This window comes from Heliconius melpomene, chromosome 12 (assembly GCF_056956725.1).
Source record: "Heliconius melpomene rosina isolate 202511_hmr_F chromosome 12, ASM5695672v1, whole genome shotgun sequence".
Classification (NCBI taxonomy): Eukaryota; Metazoa; Arthropoda; class Insecta; order Lepidoptera; family Nymphalidae; genus Heliconius; species Heliconius melpomene.
In genome coordinates this window covers 8945495-8963350 of record NC_140400.1, presented here as the reverse complement: position 1 = coordinate 8963350, position 17856 = coordinate 8945495, and the positions used below count along the sequence as shown (strand labels likewise).

Genomic DNA, 17856 nt, shown 5'->3' with positions numbered 1-17856 from the left:
GTAGACATAATTAGCCGACAAGGCTAACAAATAAAAAGCGCACATTCAAATCGAGAGCATTTATTGAGTAAAACGGTCAAAATTCTACAAGAATAGGCAAACGTCACAAGTTCACGTGGAAACGCTTAAGAAATCAATAATTCAAGGCATATCTTATATACGTCGTAACGCACACGTCGGAACTGAACTCGGGCTCGGGCCGGCAATCCAACAACGCGCGTTGTGACGGCCGTCGCCTGCGGACGCAGGGAACTGTCGGCCCGCCCGCAGGGGACATCCACTCATTACCTCACACGGATACCCACCCCACCTACTAATTATTACATTAAAATAACAGTTCCGAAGTCACGTTCGACCCCTCGTCCCCAGCGTGTGACGTAATGTTTGGATGGCCCCTTACCTGCACTGCACTGCGCTACCGGAACCTCGGCTGCATCACTTGCATGCCGCCCATCACGCCGCTCGGGAACATCCCCATGGGCATCATGCTGCCCATGCCGCCCATACTGCCCATGCCGCCCATGCTGCCCATGCCGCCCATACTGCCCATTCCGCCCGGCAGCAGCATACCTGCGAGAGCGCAACAGAGGCGTGAGGCGGGAACGGCACCACGCAACAGGGGACTCTCGTCCAACGCGCGACCACACGCGCGCGTGGCCGCGGTGACTGCGCACAATCGCCTGTCGCGTGCCGCCCGCACCTCCCGCGCGCCACTGCCATATCGACCACACTTACCTACCGCGCCGCGTCTAGATCAACTGACGACGGTCAATATGACAGTTTCGCGATAAATTAATACAATATACAAGAGTTGAAAACAAAACAAGATAGATATTATCTAGAAAAAAAGGTGAGAAACATGGCCTAAGCAGCGGCGCATCGTAAATCCGCCGCTGACAAAATACATAATTAATTAATAATATTATATATGTATATGTATAGTATATAGTTCACATGAAAAGTCACACGTTCCAAAGTACTCGCCGGCTGTGGCCGCCGGCTCCGCATGCACATGTATTGTAAAGCGACAAACTACTTGTACGTAAATAATATGAGTGTACCCACCCGACACCCGCGACACCGTGGACCGACCGCCGCCCACTACGAGTGGACGCCGTACGACACAGTTATTAGATAGCCGACAGAGGTGAGGTATTTGAATGAGTTACCGCTCGAGCGTTAGTAAGTCGGTCGCGGTCCGGGGCCTCGAGCCGCGGGGGCCGCTGCTTGGCTTTAGCGAAAAACAATCCATCAATCGTTTATATAAACCATGTGAGTACTGTTCGGAGCTGCCGTGGAAAACACAAATAAAATTACACGAGGGTCGTAAGCTTTATTTCACATTAAATGCAACACTCACACCATGTTCCACGCGGATATGTTAACAACATTCTGTCTCGTACAGTATTACATACATTGTGATGTAGGTGACAACACGACAAAATTAATATAAATGCGTAGTCGGTACCGTGAGACACGACGTTACAATGGGGGGAAATCCATACAAAAATAATGGTGTAGATTCTAATCACATCAGATAGTGTTCTGGAATGTTCCAATTTGCAGTCTTATATTATTTAGGTAAAAATAAGAATATGACAAAAATACTTCGATATAATACAACATTGAACAAATTCGAAATATAACCAACATCAAATTCATACTAGATGAGGAGAATAAGTTGTTAAGTCGATTTGCATATACATTATTTTTTTAATCACAATTAACTCTAGTAAGAGAATTATTTAAAAAGTCCCATAATAGTTTGTGAAGAACAACAGATACATCCTAACTATGATAGTATATGCAAATGGAGTCGTCAACTCGTCCGCGCCTGGTATGTGAGGGCGAGTACTGACCGGGCTGCAGTGGGCGCACGAGGTTGAACTGCGGCATGACGGGCAGCATGCCCATGACGGGCGGCACGGACACGGGCACACCCACGCGCACCTGCGGCAGCACCACGGGCTGCATCATGGGGCGCCGCAGCTGGCGCGCAGCCGCCACCGCCGCCGACATATGCGCCGCCACCTGCGAATACGACCAATTCTATTTAATAATTACATATCATGTATCATATCATCAATTACAATTACATATATACATAACATGAATACTTGTTATGTACAAGTTAACCTAGTCTCTAGTACTAGTGGTCATCTATACACATTATACATGTATTTCTGTATATTACAGAATTCCATTGTTTAAGACCAGATTATCATCTTATGCAAAAAACAGGAAATATAAATGTAACAATAGTATACTATACAAATGATTAAAATTCTAACTTGCTCTGCAGACACAAGGAGTAGGACATATTTAATTAATTAACCCAAAAAAATATTATTATCAAAACAGGAAATATAAGGAAAGTTATCTTATCTACTTCCTGTATTATATGTACTAAGATAAAAACCTACAATACAATAAGATCACATATTTAATTTAATGAAGTACCTACTATTTAGAATATCAATGACAATTGAAAATTATTCAAATCTTTCCTCTATACATTTGATTATTGTGGAGCCAAATGCTTAAGCACAATATTTTCTTTAAGGTTCACCTGTATCCAGCATTTAGCAAAGGGAACCTAGTGTTAACAGACTAATACCTACACACCAGTCAATTTTCAAATAATTTTATATGAAATGGCGGTACTCTACACTAGGCTTTGTCTCCTTACATGTGAGGAAATGTAAATATTTCATTTCCTTGAGAGGCAATCAAACTTACAACCATTCCATTTGTCAATCTGATTATCTAAATATTTGTTTATATAAATGCTTAAGCACAACAATTATCTTTTTAATATAAAAAATTAAACTCACCTCAGCCTGACTGGTACTAGGTGTAATCATAGGGGGAGCCGGTGTGATAGGTGCGTCTGGTTTGGGCTTAGGTCTGTACTTGGCATTCCTCGCTCTGATCTCTTCTAAGGACACATCCTCAGGGGGGTGTATAATTTTAGACCCCGCCCCAGTGGCTGTAACTAAGGGACAGGCGTTGGCGGCTGGAGGTTTAACCTCGCCATTCTCCTTTGGATCTGAGCTCGAAGTTGTTGGCGGTGCACTTATTGTTGCATTGCTGTGGATTGCAAAAAAAACTTGTTTTAATTATATACATATATATTTTTGGCTTAACTGAACATTTAAATAATTTTTAATTACTAAGATATAAATATTTATTGCTATTATTTATTTATTTACTAATCTGTAAAATAATTTGTTACTTTTTAGTTCATTGTTTAAAGCCAGTTATTTTTTGTTAACAAACATCTTCTTTGTTTTTGTTAAATATATAACAATTTATAAAAATCTATTTGATATTATCAATAAAATATAAGTGGTAACAAGCATAAAAGAATTTCAACATAGTTCCTAAGAATGTATGGCTTAATTGTATGGGGAGGTAACTCAGTGGTGCATGTACAAGTTTTATTTCAAACCATTGTACCTTCAAAAATGACCTACTACTAAATATTTTAAGCTATGTATTTATGTCTTCAGTAAAATAATTATAACTTGAACTTATATCCCACTTTACTATAAGGTCAATAAAGTCCATTTAATTATAGCAAAAGACTGTTAGCATTTCAATAAATAATTAATATGCTACCTGTATGCCGGGAAAGTAGGTTTGCTCGGCTGTGAGGTGGGCACACTCACAGAGGGGAAAAGCGGCCTCATGCCTGGCATCATCATTCTGTAATTGTTGAAACTGTTTATGTTTGATTAAAATATTTGGAAAAAATAATATCAATAATATTAAATAATAAAAATAAGAGAAGTTATAAAAATAATTTGGTCCTATAAATTGGCTCACAATACAGAAGGTACATAAAAATCCTTATCATTATTTACGAATTATATATTATAATTTACAATGAAATTAAATTTCAATTAAATTATACTTGCATGCATGCTTGAATTTATAATGAATAGAAGGCATTATAATACAACCATAATACTTAGAATCAAACATCTGTTCTCCACCTTCCTCTTAAATTTGAAACACTGTGTTAAGTGGCAGAACTCAATACTAAACTATTTTTTACCACAGCAAAGGAATGAAAATAAATCATTTTCCCAAGTGGGGATTGACCTTATGACTATTGGTATTTACACTAGGACACTGTCCTGCTGCACCTATATAAATAAAAATTAAGTCATTTAAAAGAAAAGAAACTGTATTCATCTCACCTAGGTGCCTGCATAAAGTGCTGCATCATAGGATTCATTGGCATGGGCGCATGGTACATCCCAGGTGGTACTGGTCCCATGGGGGTCGGCAGGATCCCTGGATTGACCGATGAAGGTCCAGGACCCAACTGTGGCATAAATCTCATATAATTATATTTATCTTAATTACAGAATGGAGAATAAAGAATATTTTATACTGTTTATTTAATTGGATATTTAAAATAATATTTATTGGAAAATATTACTAAAATCATTTGGTCAAATCAGTAGTCATCAATATTTGTGAAATCACAAACTGAGTAAGAATGTACATAACTTACTGTATTGTTTCAGACTGCCTATAACATAAACTATAATAAATAACAAAGTAAATAAAATAAAAACTAAATCAACAGTGTAATGGTAACAGTAGAAAGATCTATCTAATACTCAAATATCATAATATGGCCAGATTAACATTCATATTTACAAATTGTAAATATAAGAATTAGTATAAACTCAATGCAATTACTTACTGGTTTCACTTTAGCCTGTAATCCAATTAACTCATTAATATCGGGGATGTTACGAATGTAACATTTCAGATCTGGATATAACATCATAAGAATACTATTTGGTTATATATATTATATATAATATATATATATATAATAATCTTTAGATTTTTTATTACTTTGAAATAATTTCGGTTAGGAATATATATTTTTTTAAATCTATTATCAACAGACAGTAGTTTTGAGTTTTGTTTATCTTTTTACAGTAACAAAAATCTTTACTTTATTATGTATTATCATAACAAGTCTCATTTAGATTGTGGCCTTAGCCAAAAAATTATGGATTATTTTTTATTTTGAATATGCATTAGTTTAGTAGTAACAGTTACGGAGCTCCATAACATCCCTGATTATTTTTCACTGTAGTTTAAAAAATTAAGTAGCTCTTACCAGTGCCGGAGTTGCTTTTTTCTTTGCCGCAGGCTCATCGTCATCACTGTCTGAACCTTTCCCCCCACCTAAGGGATTGACTTTTGGTAAAATTTGCATGGGTATTTTACTTTCAGAAAACCTACCTTGTGGGAACACTAATGCTACACATCAATTTACATCTATGGCTACAGTGTGTCCCAAGCATAAGTAATTTAAGATAAAAACATGATTGTACATACTTTATGATCCAAAAACTGCCAAAACCCATTAAAAGTTTTTATACCTGTCTTTTGTTTCTCATGTTCTTTCACATCTTCAGGAGGTATACCTTCCATTCCATATATTTCTATTTCTATATTTGATCTATTTGGTAATGAATTTGGAACTTTATCTATGGCTTCTTTGTGAACCTAAAAAATAAACAAATATAAAATTTGAATCACTATTTTCGTAAAAAAATTAAATAAGGCTAGATATTTACGCTTTACTAACGTAAGAGCGCAATATGGCGCATGATATGTGCCAAAATATCTCAACCTATAAGCAGACTAGTGAAAAAATACTGCAGAGAAGGCGTGGGCGGGCGGGGCGTTTGCCAAGAATATAGGGCGGGCGTACCTGCATACAGTGTATTGACAATCCGGGTCCCGTGTACAATTTCTTGTGACATATATGACATTTGAAATGCTTTGCCTTTTGATGTTGTATCAGAATCTTTTCATCGTCAAATTCCCTATTACAATACCTGAATTATGTGCTAAGATAATTATTTACAAAATATGTGAATTATGAAAATAAATAAAAATTAGGTTAATGTTTTTAACTAAGGTTGTATAAATATTATGTTGTAATCCAAATATATGATTTGTAAAGGATACCAGCACCATGGTTTGGATGCCTTCTTCTTCTTCCTACCCATATTTAAGACAACAAATAAACTTAAAAATGTAAATAAATAAAAATAATGTAGAAAACTACACTTAAACACTAAATTATCACAGTTTTATTCAATTCAGATAACAATAATTACAAAAATATGTAGCAACGCACAACGTTTAAGAAATGCAAAATGGCGGACAAAAGAATTCCAACTAATCGAACAGTCTTTTAATTTAACTTGTTTCCACAGATCACCATTCACTAGTGAGTTAGTGACGCACTGTTCTGTCAGTCAGCAGTCAGCACTGTCAAGGTAATGTTACCCTTATTAAAACGTCGTTTCCTTAATATTATGATAAAATATTACCATTGGTACAATTAATTATTAATATATAATATTTGTAACTTAATTTCATCGTATATATATATATATTTTAATTTTTAATATAACATATTCATATATACAAGAGATTTAAAATCGTCATTCTCATGAATGTTAGTATACAATCTTTATCTAAAATTTAGGGGACGGTTATTAAAGTAGCAACCCAATCTTTTGATGTATTGCTGCGCCATATTAATAATGATTTTACTGTCTAATTTTAACCAACGACGACGGAGGTATTTTTTATTGATGTTGTTTTGATTGGATAGAATTATATGTAATAAGACAATTTTGTCAACGTATTGTTTTAGGATACCACAGACAACTCACAACACCAATGCAGGCGTATTAGTGTTATCTGTGGATTACCACAGCTTGTAAGATTTTTTTGTTATAAATGTACTGTAATATTTTTTTTATATAAAAGTAAAATAAAGATAACGAATCTATCAATCCATCTAAAGTTTTACTTTTTATTTAGGTTATTTATTTGAGTTGTGATCTTAACTTTAAATTCTTTTTATTAGTAAAAAATATTCGAAAGTGTTATAATAATAATAATATTAAAGTATTAAAGTATTCATAATGAAGTTATTGTATAATTTGACTATATATAGTAATCTAAAAATTGTTTAATTACTCATTGTAATCCTTTAAAAATCTCATCCTTACATTATTTTGGAGAGAACAAACATTTGTAATCTCATCAAGGTCGATCTATTAATGACGATTATATTAGTATTTAATTAACAAATTACCATTTTTCTTATCATAGTAACTTATAAAATCTGTAAAGTTTTGTAAAATAAGTATATTGCGTTATTGATATACATAATACAATATACACACTACGCTAAATAAAAAAAAATACAAAATTAGAAATTTTGGCAAAGTCCTTCATTATGAGATTGATATAATGTTGCCCAAGCTCCAACAATACTGATATTCAAATGGTCAAGCCAAATGTCTATTAGAGATGATTAAACACGTTTTATTTAACAATATCAGTCTGGTTACACAAAGTATTTCAACTGTTGCGCTAATTATATTCCCATTACGTGAGGTTATTGTGTTAGACAAGCATAGAGTTTAGACTATTGACATAAGAATGATATTTTAGTCTCGAATAATGGTTTCCTTAGATTGTCCTGAATTTAACCTACAACTATCGTATTCAGTCTCATCCATTTAGGTTGGCAGAGTGAGCCTATTGTAAAGACACTCCGCTCTCCACTGTCCGCCGAATACTGGAGGCATTTCGTGTTAAGTGGTAGGATTTAAAACCGTGCTCTGCCTCGATAACAGAGCGAAAAAATGAAAATATTAAATATTGCATCGCATCGAATCGAACCCACGACCTGTCGCGTTTACAGTCACACGCTAGTGTGACGCCACGACTGGCTTCTTACTGGACTGGACTTATGGATTATTTTATTTTATGGATTTATACCTTTTACCTATATGTATCGACTAAAAACATATTACAAAAAAAACTGAAAAATGAATCATTTTACAATAACCCCAAGAAGAGCTCGTATCTAGTACTAGTATAATCATATAATCCTATCAGCTGTACAGGAAAACATTTTCACGTCGAATAGAAGGCGTGGCGAGGATTTAGCGTTATTTGTTCACGTTTTACACATCTTTAAGTGTAACCTCTCCATGCATCGCACATGGACTTGGAGCATGACGCTCATGAGACGGAGGCGTGCTGCTATAGAAGACACCCATTGGTTATTTTCTTACGCGTCACTCTGATATTCTCATGTCTTCAGGGATTAGTTTTATCTTAAGTGTTTTTGACGCAAACGTCAAATGATATGTGCGGCTTAGGCGTACAATTTCATCTGTTATATGCCTAGTTTGTATTAAATTGAAATGTGTTGTATGTTCGGCTTAAAATCATATTTTTTTAGCGTTGTATTCCGCATATAATATTAAGACATTCCGTTCCCGGAATATTAGAAGCATTGCGTGTTGAGTGACGAAACTCAACGCCGCACATTGCCTCGACGCCAGAGCGAAGCTGTTGCGTTTACAGACATCATATGTATGTTAATATTTATGATAATTAATTATTAAGTACCTATGCTTAGAATAAACTAAAACATTTTTTTACATGACTTTTGTTATCATAAGAAACAACAATATAAAATGTAAAATATTTTATGGTATTTTACGGGTAACTCATACAATAATTTGTGGTAATAAATAAAAAAATATATAAAATGTTTTCACGATTATATTTGTGTACTTATTCGAAACATTTGCTGAAGAAGTCGTTAAATGAAAGAGAATAAAGGAAAGCGTGGAAAATTAACCTGACGTTAATATGACTGAAATATGACGTAAAAGGTGTAACTTATTTGTATGCTGCACAGCATTGCGATCTTATAGCATCACACGAAAAACAATACCACTGAATCAGAATGTATGCACATAAATGAATCAGTATATAAATTACTATGGATATTAAAATAAGTATTTATGATTTTCAGGTTCGCTCAGCTTCTAAGAAAAAATAACTAGCTTTATTAAATGGCACGAGACGAATTAAATGTAAAGATTATTATAGCTTTATTTCCGTCATCGTAAAAGATAACAATGATATTTACTTACTTCATTAGTATATTATTTTGCTTAAAAAGATTGTTTTATTTAGACGTTCGTTTGAATTTGAAACATTCTTTTGTGAATATTGTTCTCGACTCGAGAATTCGGCAGAAAATGGGACACGGAAATGTCTGAGAATGAATTTTTTATAGCACTATGTTCCTGAGGGAGGGAGAGAGAACTTCCTTCTGTATACTTTGCAGCGTGTAAAAGAAAAAACGAAAACACGAACCAACATTTAGAGGTCGGCAAAGAGAACAAGAAAGCTTGATGCTCATTTCTTCTATATATAGACTAGTGACACTCTTTGATATAAAAAATAGGAAATATGATTGACTCTTAAATTAAAATTTAATATTTTCATATCCGTAAAATAAATAATTACAAAAATAATTGATACAATTTAAATTGTAAAGAGAAACTTTTTTGAATAACCTAAAAGTCTTTTAAAATTAATTGTCATAATCATTCATTTATGTGGCGTAATATAACGCATAGTTGACACTGGAAGTAATGTTAGCCAATTAAAAAAATTATTTAAAAAATCATGACGACAAATGATTATGACAAAAATAAGAAAAAAAATTATATATTTTTTTATATTACAAACATTATTATAAATATTTATAATATACGTAAACTTAAAGTTAGTTTTAAGTTTATAAACAAGTATTCAGATTGAATGGAATTTTATTGTCATTTTACCCATTTTGGGGCACGAGGGTACTGTTTCCATTTTCTTGCTCTCGTGAGATATAGCGTGGTGTAAATTTTTTCATCGTCCCTAATTGGGCCAGAAATCAGAGAATAGAATGTTATGGCACTTGGTACTTGAATAAAATATCAAGCTAAAAAACAAGTGAATAAGTTATTCTAATTTACCTATCTCATAAAAAAAGTAATATTGTAAACAGATATATGATATGCAAATATATTTTTATCGTTCTTTCAATGTAGTTGTAGAAGTTTAAACATGTAGGCTCGGCTTTTGATAATATTAACAGGACAATAAAAGAAAATCACAACTTTTCTATTAAGCCTTATTAGAACTCTATGAACGTATAAAGGTGAAATAAAAGTGATTAAATATTTATTCTTTTAAAATGTCTGACAGTGGGCAACAGTCGCAGGGCGGCAGAAGAGTCGTAGATGTACCGCGTAAGTACAAAATTACATGTTTTTTTTATAACAACTTTAATTGTTTATATTAATATAAAAAAAACTGTTTAAGAAAATAATTTATAAGAAAATGTGTTTTAATTCTATTAATATTCAGAATGAATAAATTTTAATAAAGAATAAATTGTATTGATAAATTATCTTTTATGTTGTATTGTATATATGCAAAATTAAATTTATTTTGTGACCATCTTGATTTTAATTCCTAATTAAATATTTACTTAAACGGACACGTATACATGAGTGTAAGCATTTGTTTTATATATATTTACGTTGTAGAACTCACATAATATCAGGATAGGCAGTGCTAAGACACTATGTTATGACACTATGTTTCCATTAAGACACTTCCGTTCTCCACTATCCTCCGAATTCCGGAGGAATAGAGTGTTGAGTGTTGAAACTCAACGTTTGTCTCGTTAACAGAGAGAGGAAATGAAAATGATAAATTATTTAATTCCCTCGAGTGGGAAACAAACCCTGTGTGTGCACCCCTGCGCCACGACTGGCTTCAAACTATTGAATGTAATGCAGGATAGCTGTCAGCTAATGTAATGAATCATACCATTGACTAAGAAAAGTGCAACTGTTGAGTTTCTTGCCGGCTCTTCTCAGCAGAACTGCCTTCCGAACCGGTATTTGTGGTATTTTTTTCATATGTCCATTCGACAATTCAAAAGTGTTTATAATAATAGTCTATTTGTATAAAGAATATTTTGAATTTGAAACATATATCAAAAAACCTAATTAAAAAAAGCTTGATTTCTGAACGTGAAAGTTTTCACTAAAATAGTAGATACCATTACCTATCCTCCACTACACTAACGAGCTGTACTTTCTAAGCCTCTAATCGCTTACTAAACACTTGCAGTGATACGATATCTTTACAACGCTCTTAATAACTTGTTATTTAATAGAAATGTTAAATAAATATAATGTTATATTAAGAACTATTGCTAATAATATTTTATTATAAGTATATATCTTTATTTATAATAATTTATTTTTTGTTTTCCGTACATGAGTTATTGTTAAAAATCTTTTTTTGCTTCATGCTGTATCTCGCATATAAAGCAGAAAGAACCTAGTGTTAGGACACTACAATCCCCATTAGATATTTCCGTTCCCCACTTCCGAATTCTTGAGGAATTCTCAATTTTTGACATATTTACTATTTCCTTGATTTTATTTGAAATATTACAATTATTAGCTTTAGAAATGTCTACACCTAATATTTACAACCGAGAAAAGAGGTTGCTTATTTTTCAAGCAAATTATTTCAAGAGATATCACTGTCAATTTGTGAAGCATGTGGTTCAATCAAAACGATAAAACTTTATCTACCACTCAGCAGACGAGTGGTATATTCTCATTTTTTTACGGTTTTTTTACATATGTCTTTTATTTATTCCGTACCTTAAAAGGAAAATTGAAACCTTTATTACTTTGTTGTGCATCTCTCCGTCTGCCTCTCATTTATCTCGAAATACCTCGACACTGAAAGAATACAGCTGAAATAAATTTATAATATTCAGGTCTATGATCGTTAGAATAAAGAAAAAAATCCAAGCTTTTAAATTAACCCAATCAAAAAATACGAACATTTATGCATCGGGTTTTTCATTTTGCGTAATCAAAACCTATAGGGTACTTCTTGCGAACCTATTGTTAGGAAATTTAGCACGAAGCAAGAACTTACAATACAAAAAAAGGGAATAATCCGAAAAATTAAAAGCTATAGATATTTCATAGAATAAAATCAATATAAACTTATATTATATTAGATAGATACTAGATATTTAATAAATAATTTATACATAGATACGGGTGTATATTTGCAATAGTAGAGGTATATTAAATACAAACTCAAGTTTCTCAATCTCAACCTAATTCAAAACCGGAATAGTACCGGTAGGGTATTTCCCCTAGAAATATGTTTGTGAAACTTGGCAAGAAATGAGAACTTGCACAGTAAATAAAGGGAAAAATCTGACATGTAGAAACTACAGATAAAAGCAAATAATATTACAGATAAAAACTTGAGGCAGTCGTGGTGCAGGAGCACAAGGATGGGAATATAAATTTGACTACTGTGGATTGGATTCCCACTTGGAGCAATGAATTATTAAGATTTATTACTAATATCATTTCTTCGCCCTGGTACCGAAGTAAAGCTCGGCGTTGAGTTCCGCCACTTAACACACAAGAGGGCGAAAATTCGACGGAAAGAGCGAAACTGATAGTCTTAACACTAGGTTCCTTCTGCCTACCCTTTTATTTACGGGATAAGTACAGTGTGAAGTTGACAAAAAACTATTACAAACAAATAATTGTAGTTCATTTCTTACAAATTGCGTGAATACGCCTGCAAATATAAGTATCTCAACTTTGTTAGTTGTACGAGTACTTCAGTACGTGAGCAAAGAAAATTTAATGCTAAGACACTCAGTGCTCTGCTAGTAGGTACTCTGCTAGAAAATATATGCCGAGTGGCGGGAAAATGGAAATAGTTCATTTCCCCGATTTAGAATCGAATCCACGACCATCGCGTTTACAGTCAGTACTTTCCACATTTACATTATTCCTTATATCTTGCTTTTTAGATCGGTCAAGTAATAATGTTACATAAGGTTGTCAACTCAATATCAACAAGATTAAGATGTTTAAACATTATCTTTTAAACAATACCTTGATTGAAAGTTAGATAAAGGTTTATATAAAAGTAACATTGAAATATCATTCTCTAATTTAAATTAACTGTGTCATACGTTTAAAGAACGCAAAAAATATTTTTTATGGTCAATTAAAATAAGTATTGTAAAATACTTGTGCTTTAAATAAGTATATGTACTTAGGTTATAGTAAATGATTAGTCATTTTCTTAAGCGATAAGAAAAAGAAATATAAAAGTCATATACAGAGTAGTAAAGATAATATGCGGCGCTCAGTTTCGCCATTCAACAAACAATGTCTCGAATTCGAGTCTTGATTTTCTTCAGCCGGTTAAGAGCGAGTTGAACTCCCCCACCAAGGCTTCCATTCCAATTTCAGGATTGTAGATCATTAGGAACATATTATTCATTTTGTGAAATGATTCGGAATTTTTCTTTTATTTGTATTGTAAGTCCTCACTTCATAACTGTAGGTCGACGGTACTAGTAAATCACTCATTATAGCTGACTTATTGAATTTACGTCGGATCCTAATGCTGCAAGAATTTTAATCAGCTTAATACAAAAAGAGTTTAAAAATATCGTCTACTACAAAATTTTAGAAGATACACGTAAATCCCTGACATGGCCAAACCAACGAAGCACGTTCGTCTTCATATTCTCATTGTGATATCTACGCTATAGTAGCAGATTAACAAATTTCATTCTATGTAGGTACATACCTTTATCGTATATTAATTAATTTAAAATGTCGACTATTTTAAATGGATGAATTTGAATAAGTTACTTTCACGCTATCAAATTTTATATAGAATGGTCGTGGAAACGGTCTGAAAATGTCGATTATATTGCGGTGCAAGTCAATAAGTATTTAGGGATTAATTGGAAACTCCACTGCTATTCCACTTGAGCCTTCTGGAGATTTCTACACTTAAGATTAGATAGCAAATATGTATATACATGCCTAATGTATATTTATTTACGTATAAATTTGTTCAACCTACCTAAGCTAGTCAACACACGCTTTATGCATATGCATACTGTTTTCTGTTTGTTAGAGCTGCTTTGTTTTTCTAATAAAATATAAGTAAGAAGTTAGAAGTCCTTTAAGATAAAATAAAAATATAAAAACAAATTTAATAGAATCCTAAAATATATGCTAGGGCTTACGTTGTATAGAACAGATTAGTTTTTCCTGTGACTTTGCCTCTATAATCAAAAGGAAACAACTATGAATTGCGTACGATATATCCTAATTTCTTACATCGTTTAAAGTGATGTAATAAAGCCTAACTAAGTTAGTCAAGCTTTAATATAATTTAAATATAATATTTTCTCGATAATTGGTATCGATAATAAGGCAGACATATAAGGTATAGTAAGTTACTTTTAATTTCATTTTGTATTTTTTTTATTTACAACCTAAGTTAAGATAAGTCTGCCGACTTATCTCAGCAAAAGGTAGTATTATAAGCTTAATGATAAACATATTGCAATAAGAATAAAAAATATAATTTCCCATCCCACGAGTTTTGTGTAAAATTATATATAACTGAATATGTTGTTATGAAAAACATAACCCGAAACGGAAGTTAAAATCGTAATAATAAACTTAATGATGCAAACAATGATTGGCAACATATGGCGTTGCTAAGATCTTAAAAAAATACTTGTATAGGCCTTAATGATAGGAATATAAGGTTCCCTAAAATTAAGGGCCTATAATAGATTAACTTAACATTTTAATAATAACTAAATAATGAAAACATTAGTAACAAATATGTCATGTTGAGACAGCATTCTAAAAACAATAGAAAACCAGTTTCGTTCCAGGGCAGAGCAGCGCGGCTCCAAATTAGGGAGCTCGTTAAGTTGACCCGTTTCACTCAGAGGCTGACGGCTCCTGAATACTTAATGTAAATAATGGTGATTTTTTAAAATGATGACCATCGACGCCGTCGTGATGTAGTTGGGGCGTATTTGTTGCAAATGATGATTGCAATTTGGAATTAAGGTTCCCATATAGGAGGGGACAGAAGGAACCTAGTGTTAAGTCACTCCGTTCCCTACTTGTCGCCAAATTTTTGAAGGCATTGCGTGTTGAATGGCTGAATTCAACGCCGCGTTTTGCCTTATCAGAACGAAGAATTGAAAATATTAATAAATGAACCCACAACCTTCGCGTTACAGTCACACCCTTGAGCCCCTGGTCCACGACGGCTTTCCTTATAAAAATCATATAAGAGAAATGTTCTTTATCTTAGATGATTTTTATAAGGAAAAGCAAGCAAGGGCGTCCTTATCTATATTTTTCTTCAGTGATCTCTTTAAATGTAGTAAGTATATTTATGTGTCCGCACTAGATTATTACAGCGTAAACGAGATGGTTGTGAGTTCAATTATTATTTAGCTGCTTTTGTAAGACAAGGGTCGCTACTCAAATCAACATCTCAAATTCGAGCAAAAAGCGGAGAATGGAATGTCTTGACACTGAGTTCTATTTGAGTGTCCTGCTTTACCGAACAATACTAAATAAAGGGAAAAAATACCTTTATTTAATTAAGCCACAATAAATTAAAATTAATTAAAGTACTTACCATTTTTTTTAAATTACTTTAAAAGGAATCTTAAAATTGGGCACTGTACTACCTACTGTACCTATATTTATATTTATTTACTTATTTATATTTTTCTATGTGTACATAGAAAATATAATAAATATGAGAATCTCTTATGTACGAGTATCTATGTAAAAAATACAGTTTTTTTTGTTTCTAATCTATCTAACAACCATGAATGGAGAAGTAGGGTGATGTTTAGAAAGTAGAAACACGGTAGATACGGAATCGATACAGTATGTTATGATATAAATATAGATAATATATATTATTTAGATTTTCTAGATGCTTAAAATTTAATTTATTTACGCTGTCTGGTAAGACAGCTTCTGGCGTCGACTTCCGTTACTCAATAAGAATGCCTTCAAAAATTGTAACAATTGCAGAATAGTTCTGTTTTTTAATCTTCAAGCTGCATCCCGCAGGTTAGGCAGAGAGAATTTAGTGTTAAGACACTCCTCTTCTCACTTTTCGTGGAATTCTGGAGCCATTGTGTGTTGATTTCCTGAACTCCACGCCACCCTTTGCCTCGACACCAGAGCGAAGAAATGTAAATATTAAATATTTTATTTCTTCGAGTGAGAATCGAATCTACAACCTGTCGTATTCACAGTCACACGCTTATGTCCCTGCGCTATGACTGGCTTCATATAGAATAGAATTTCACAATACTAAATAGATTAAAATTGATAAATATATAGAAAACATACTAAATAGATAAGACAGATTTTCTACTACGACTTAAGTATTGTTAGGCACATGCAAAGAAATTGTAGTGCCCGCTAATAATATCTACAATAACGGCAAATACTATTTTCTTCTACTTTTATTTATTATTATTTTGCATATCAGCGCAGTGAAAACCCTCGTCGTTGCATATTAAATAGTTTTATGTTTTGGAGATAAGTGAATAAGAAATTAGTAGATAGTGTTCTTATATATTTTCAAATTTTAAGGTTTAAGGTTTTAAAGGACCTCCCTCTGCCCATTCTGCTATAAGCGGGGATACAGCGGGAAAATAAAAAAAGTTACGTAATTTTAGACGTAATAATTTTTTTATTAAGATCCAACTTTAAACCTGCCTACACACAAAATACTTTATAAGATTTTAGAAGATGATTTTCTCCACAAAAAAAACACACTAAACATTATATCCTTATGACTCATAAAATATCTCACTGCATAATGAATAATGTAAATAAGCAGCATCTAGCAATCGTATGAGCAACTCACTGCGTTTACAATGTTACTTTCCTTTGTAACAGTATGTCACTTGACATATTTTGGTTAAAGCCATCAAAAAGAATGTGCGAAGTTCATTGACTTGGTTGATGATAGTGTAAATATAAATATATTTACATACTAAAGATATACCGATAACCTAATCCTTATTTATTAATAAGCCTTTTAAAATAAACGACATCGCTTGGCCATCTATAGATAATTCGCAATTGAATAGGAGCTGATAATTGTAATATATCACATGGATAAGATTCAACACTCACATGTCAATTTTACAGATCTCTCAACTTATCAAGTTATGGCTGTGACTTAGTCGCGTGGCTTAAAAACAAGGTTGCACCATTCCGCCGTGACAGTCCACGGAAACCTTCGGGCGGTGTAACGCGTGCCGACGGCAGCATGACATACTGACGCAAATACCCGATAAAAAAACTTAATATTTATAATATATAAAATTAAATATTTAATAAAATTTTGCGTAAATAATTAATAATTTGTGAATAGTATTGAGTGCGGTAATTTATTTTGTTTTTAATTTTTTTTTTTTAAATCACATCAGTGAAAATGGGGTTGAAGTCTGAAGATGATAAAAGACCCAGCAAGCTGGCGATTATGGATGACATTTCAGACATACCACGTAAGTTTTTTTTTTATTTAAAAAATTAAAAAGTGTTATAATGGAATCTTATTAGATTAGAATTAGTAAATAACTATTTTTTGGCATTTAAAATCGTTCTTAATCTTTGCGTAATTAAAATAACGCGGTTTTGTTCAAATCGCCATTTTTAACGACAGCAATTATGATGCTATTTGTAATTATAATTTATAAATATTATAAACATTAACAATAAAAGATCGCGTGTCTATCTCAACATTTAATAGTATAATTAAATTTAAATTATCTTGATTAAACACTACTTACGTGCATAAATAACGAAAAAATGTATTATTTAAAATTGCATAGTCGAAGAAGTCGTAGAAGGAACAGCCAAGTAAAATTAAAATATTGGAAACATTATATTTTTCTCCCATTAAATACCCACTAGTTGATAATTTAAATAATTTTCTTGGATGTTTCTAAAGTTTTGTTGACATTATCTACACTTTATAAATAAATTATTTTTGCGGCTTAAA

General features: G+C 32.7%; 2 protein-coding genes across 3 annotated transcripts in view; one reads left to right on the top strand and one right to left on the bottom strand.

Annotated features, from left to right (window-relative positions):
* Nucleotides 1-44: 44 nt before the first annotated feature.
* On the bottom strand, nt 45-6285 carry LOC146533772 (uncharacterized). 2 transcript variants are annotated; one of them, XM_085195361.1, is made up of 9 exons: nt 6010-6285; nt 5750-5876; nt 5415-5541; nt 5150-5217; nt 4206-4333; nt 3622-3723; nt 2835-3090; nt 1860-2031; nt 45-570 (listed from the first exon to the last, which is right to left on the bottom strand). In XM_085195361.1, exons 1-9 carry the CDS (start codon nt 6048-6050, stop codon nt 416-418), a joined length of 1176 nt encoding a protein of 391 aa, XP_085051487.1. In that variant the 5' UTR covers nt 6051-6285; the 3' UTR covers nt 45-415. The 2 variants fall into 2 exon arrangements, with proteins under 2 accessions (XP_085051487.1, XP_085051488.1); XM_085195362.1 differs by having other exon boundaries at nt 3622-3708.
* A 10784-nt stretch (nt 6286-17069) lies between these two features.
* Nucleotides 17070-17856, top strand: part of Picot (putative inorganic phosphate cotransporter protein picot) — a 49172-nt gene continuing 48385 nt past the window's right edge. Inside the window, exon 1 of the mRNA XM_085194307.1 lies at nt 17070-17359. Within this exon, the coding sequence (XP_085050433.1) occupies nt 17287-17359 (73 nt within the window). The 5' untranslated portion in view covers nt 17070-17286. The remainder of the gene's footprint in view (nt 17360-17856) is intronic.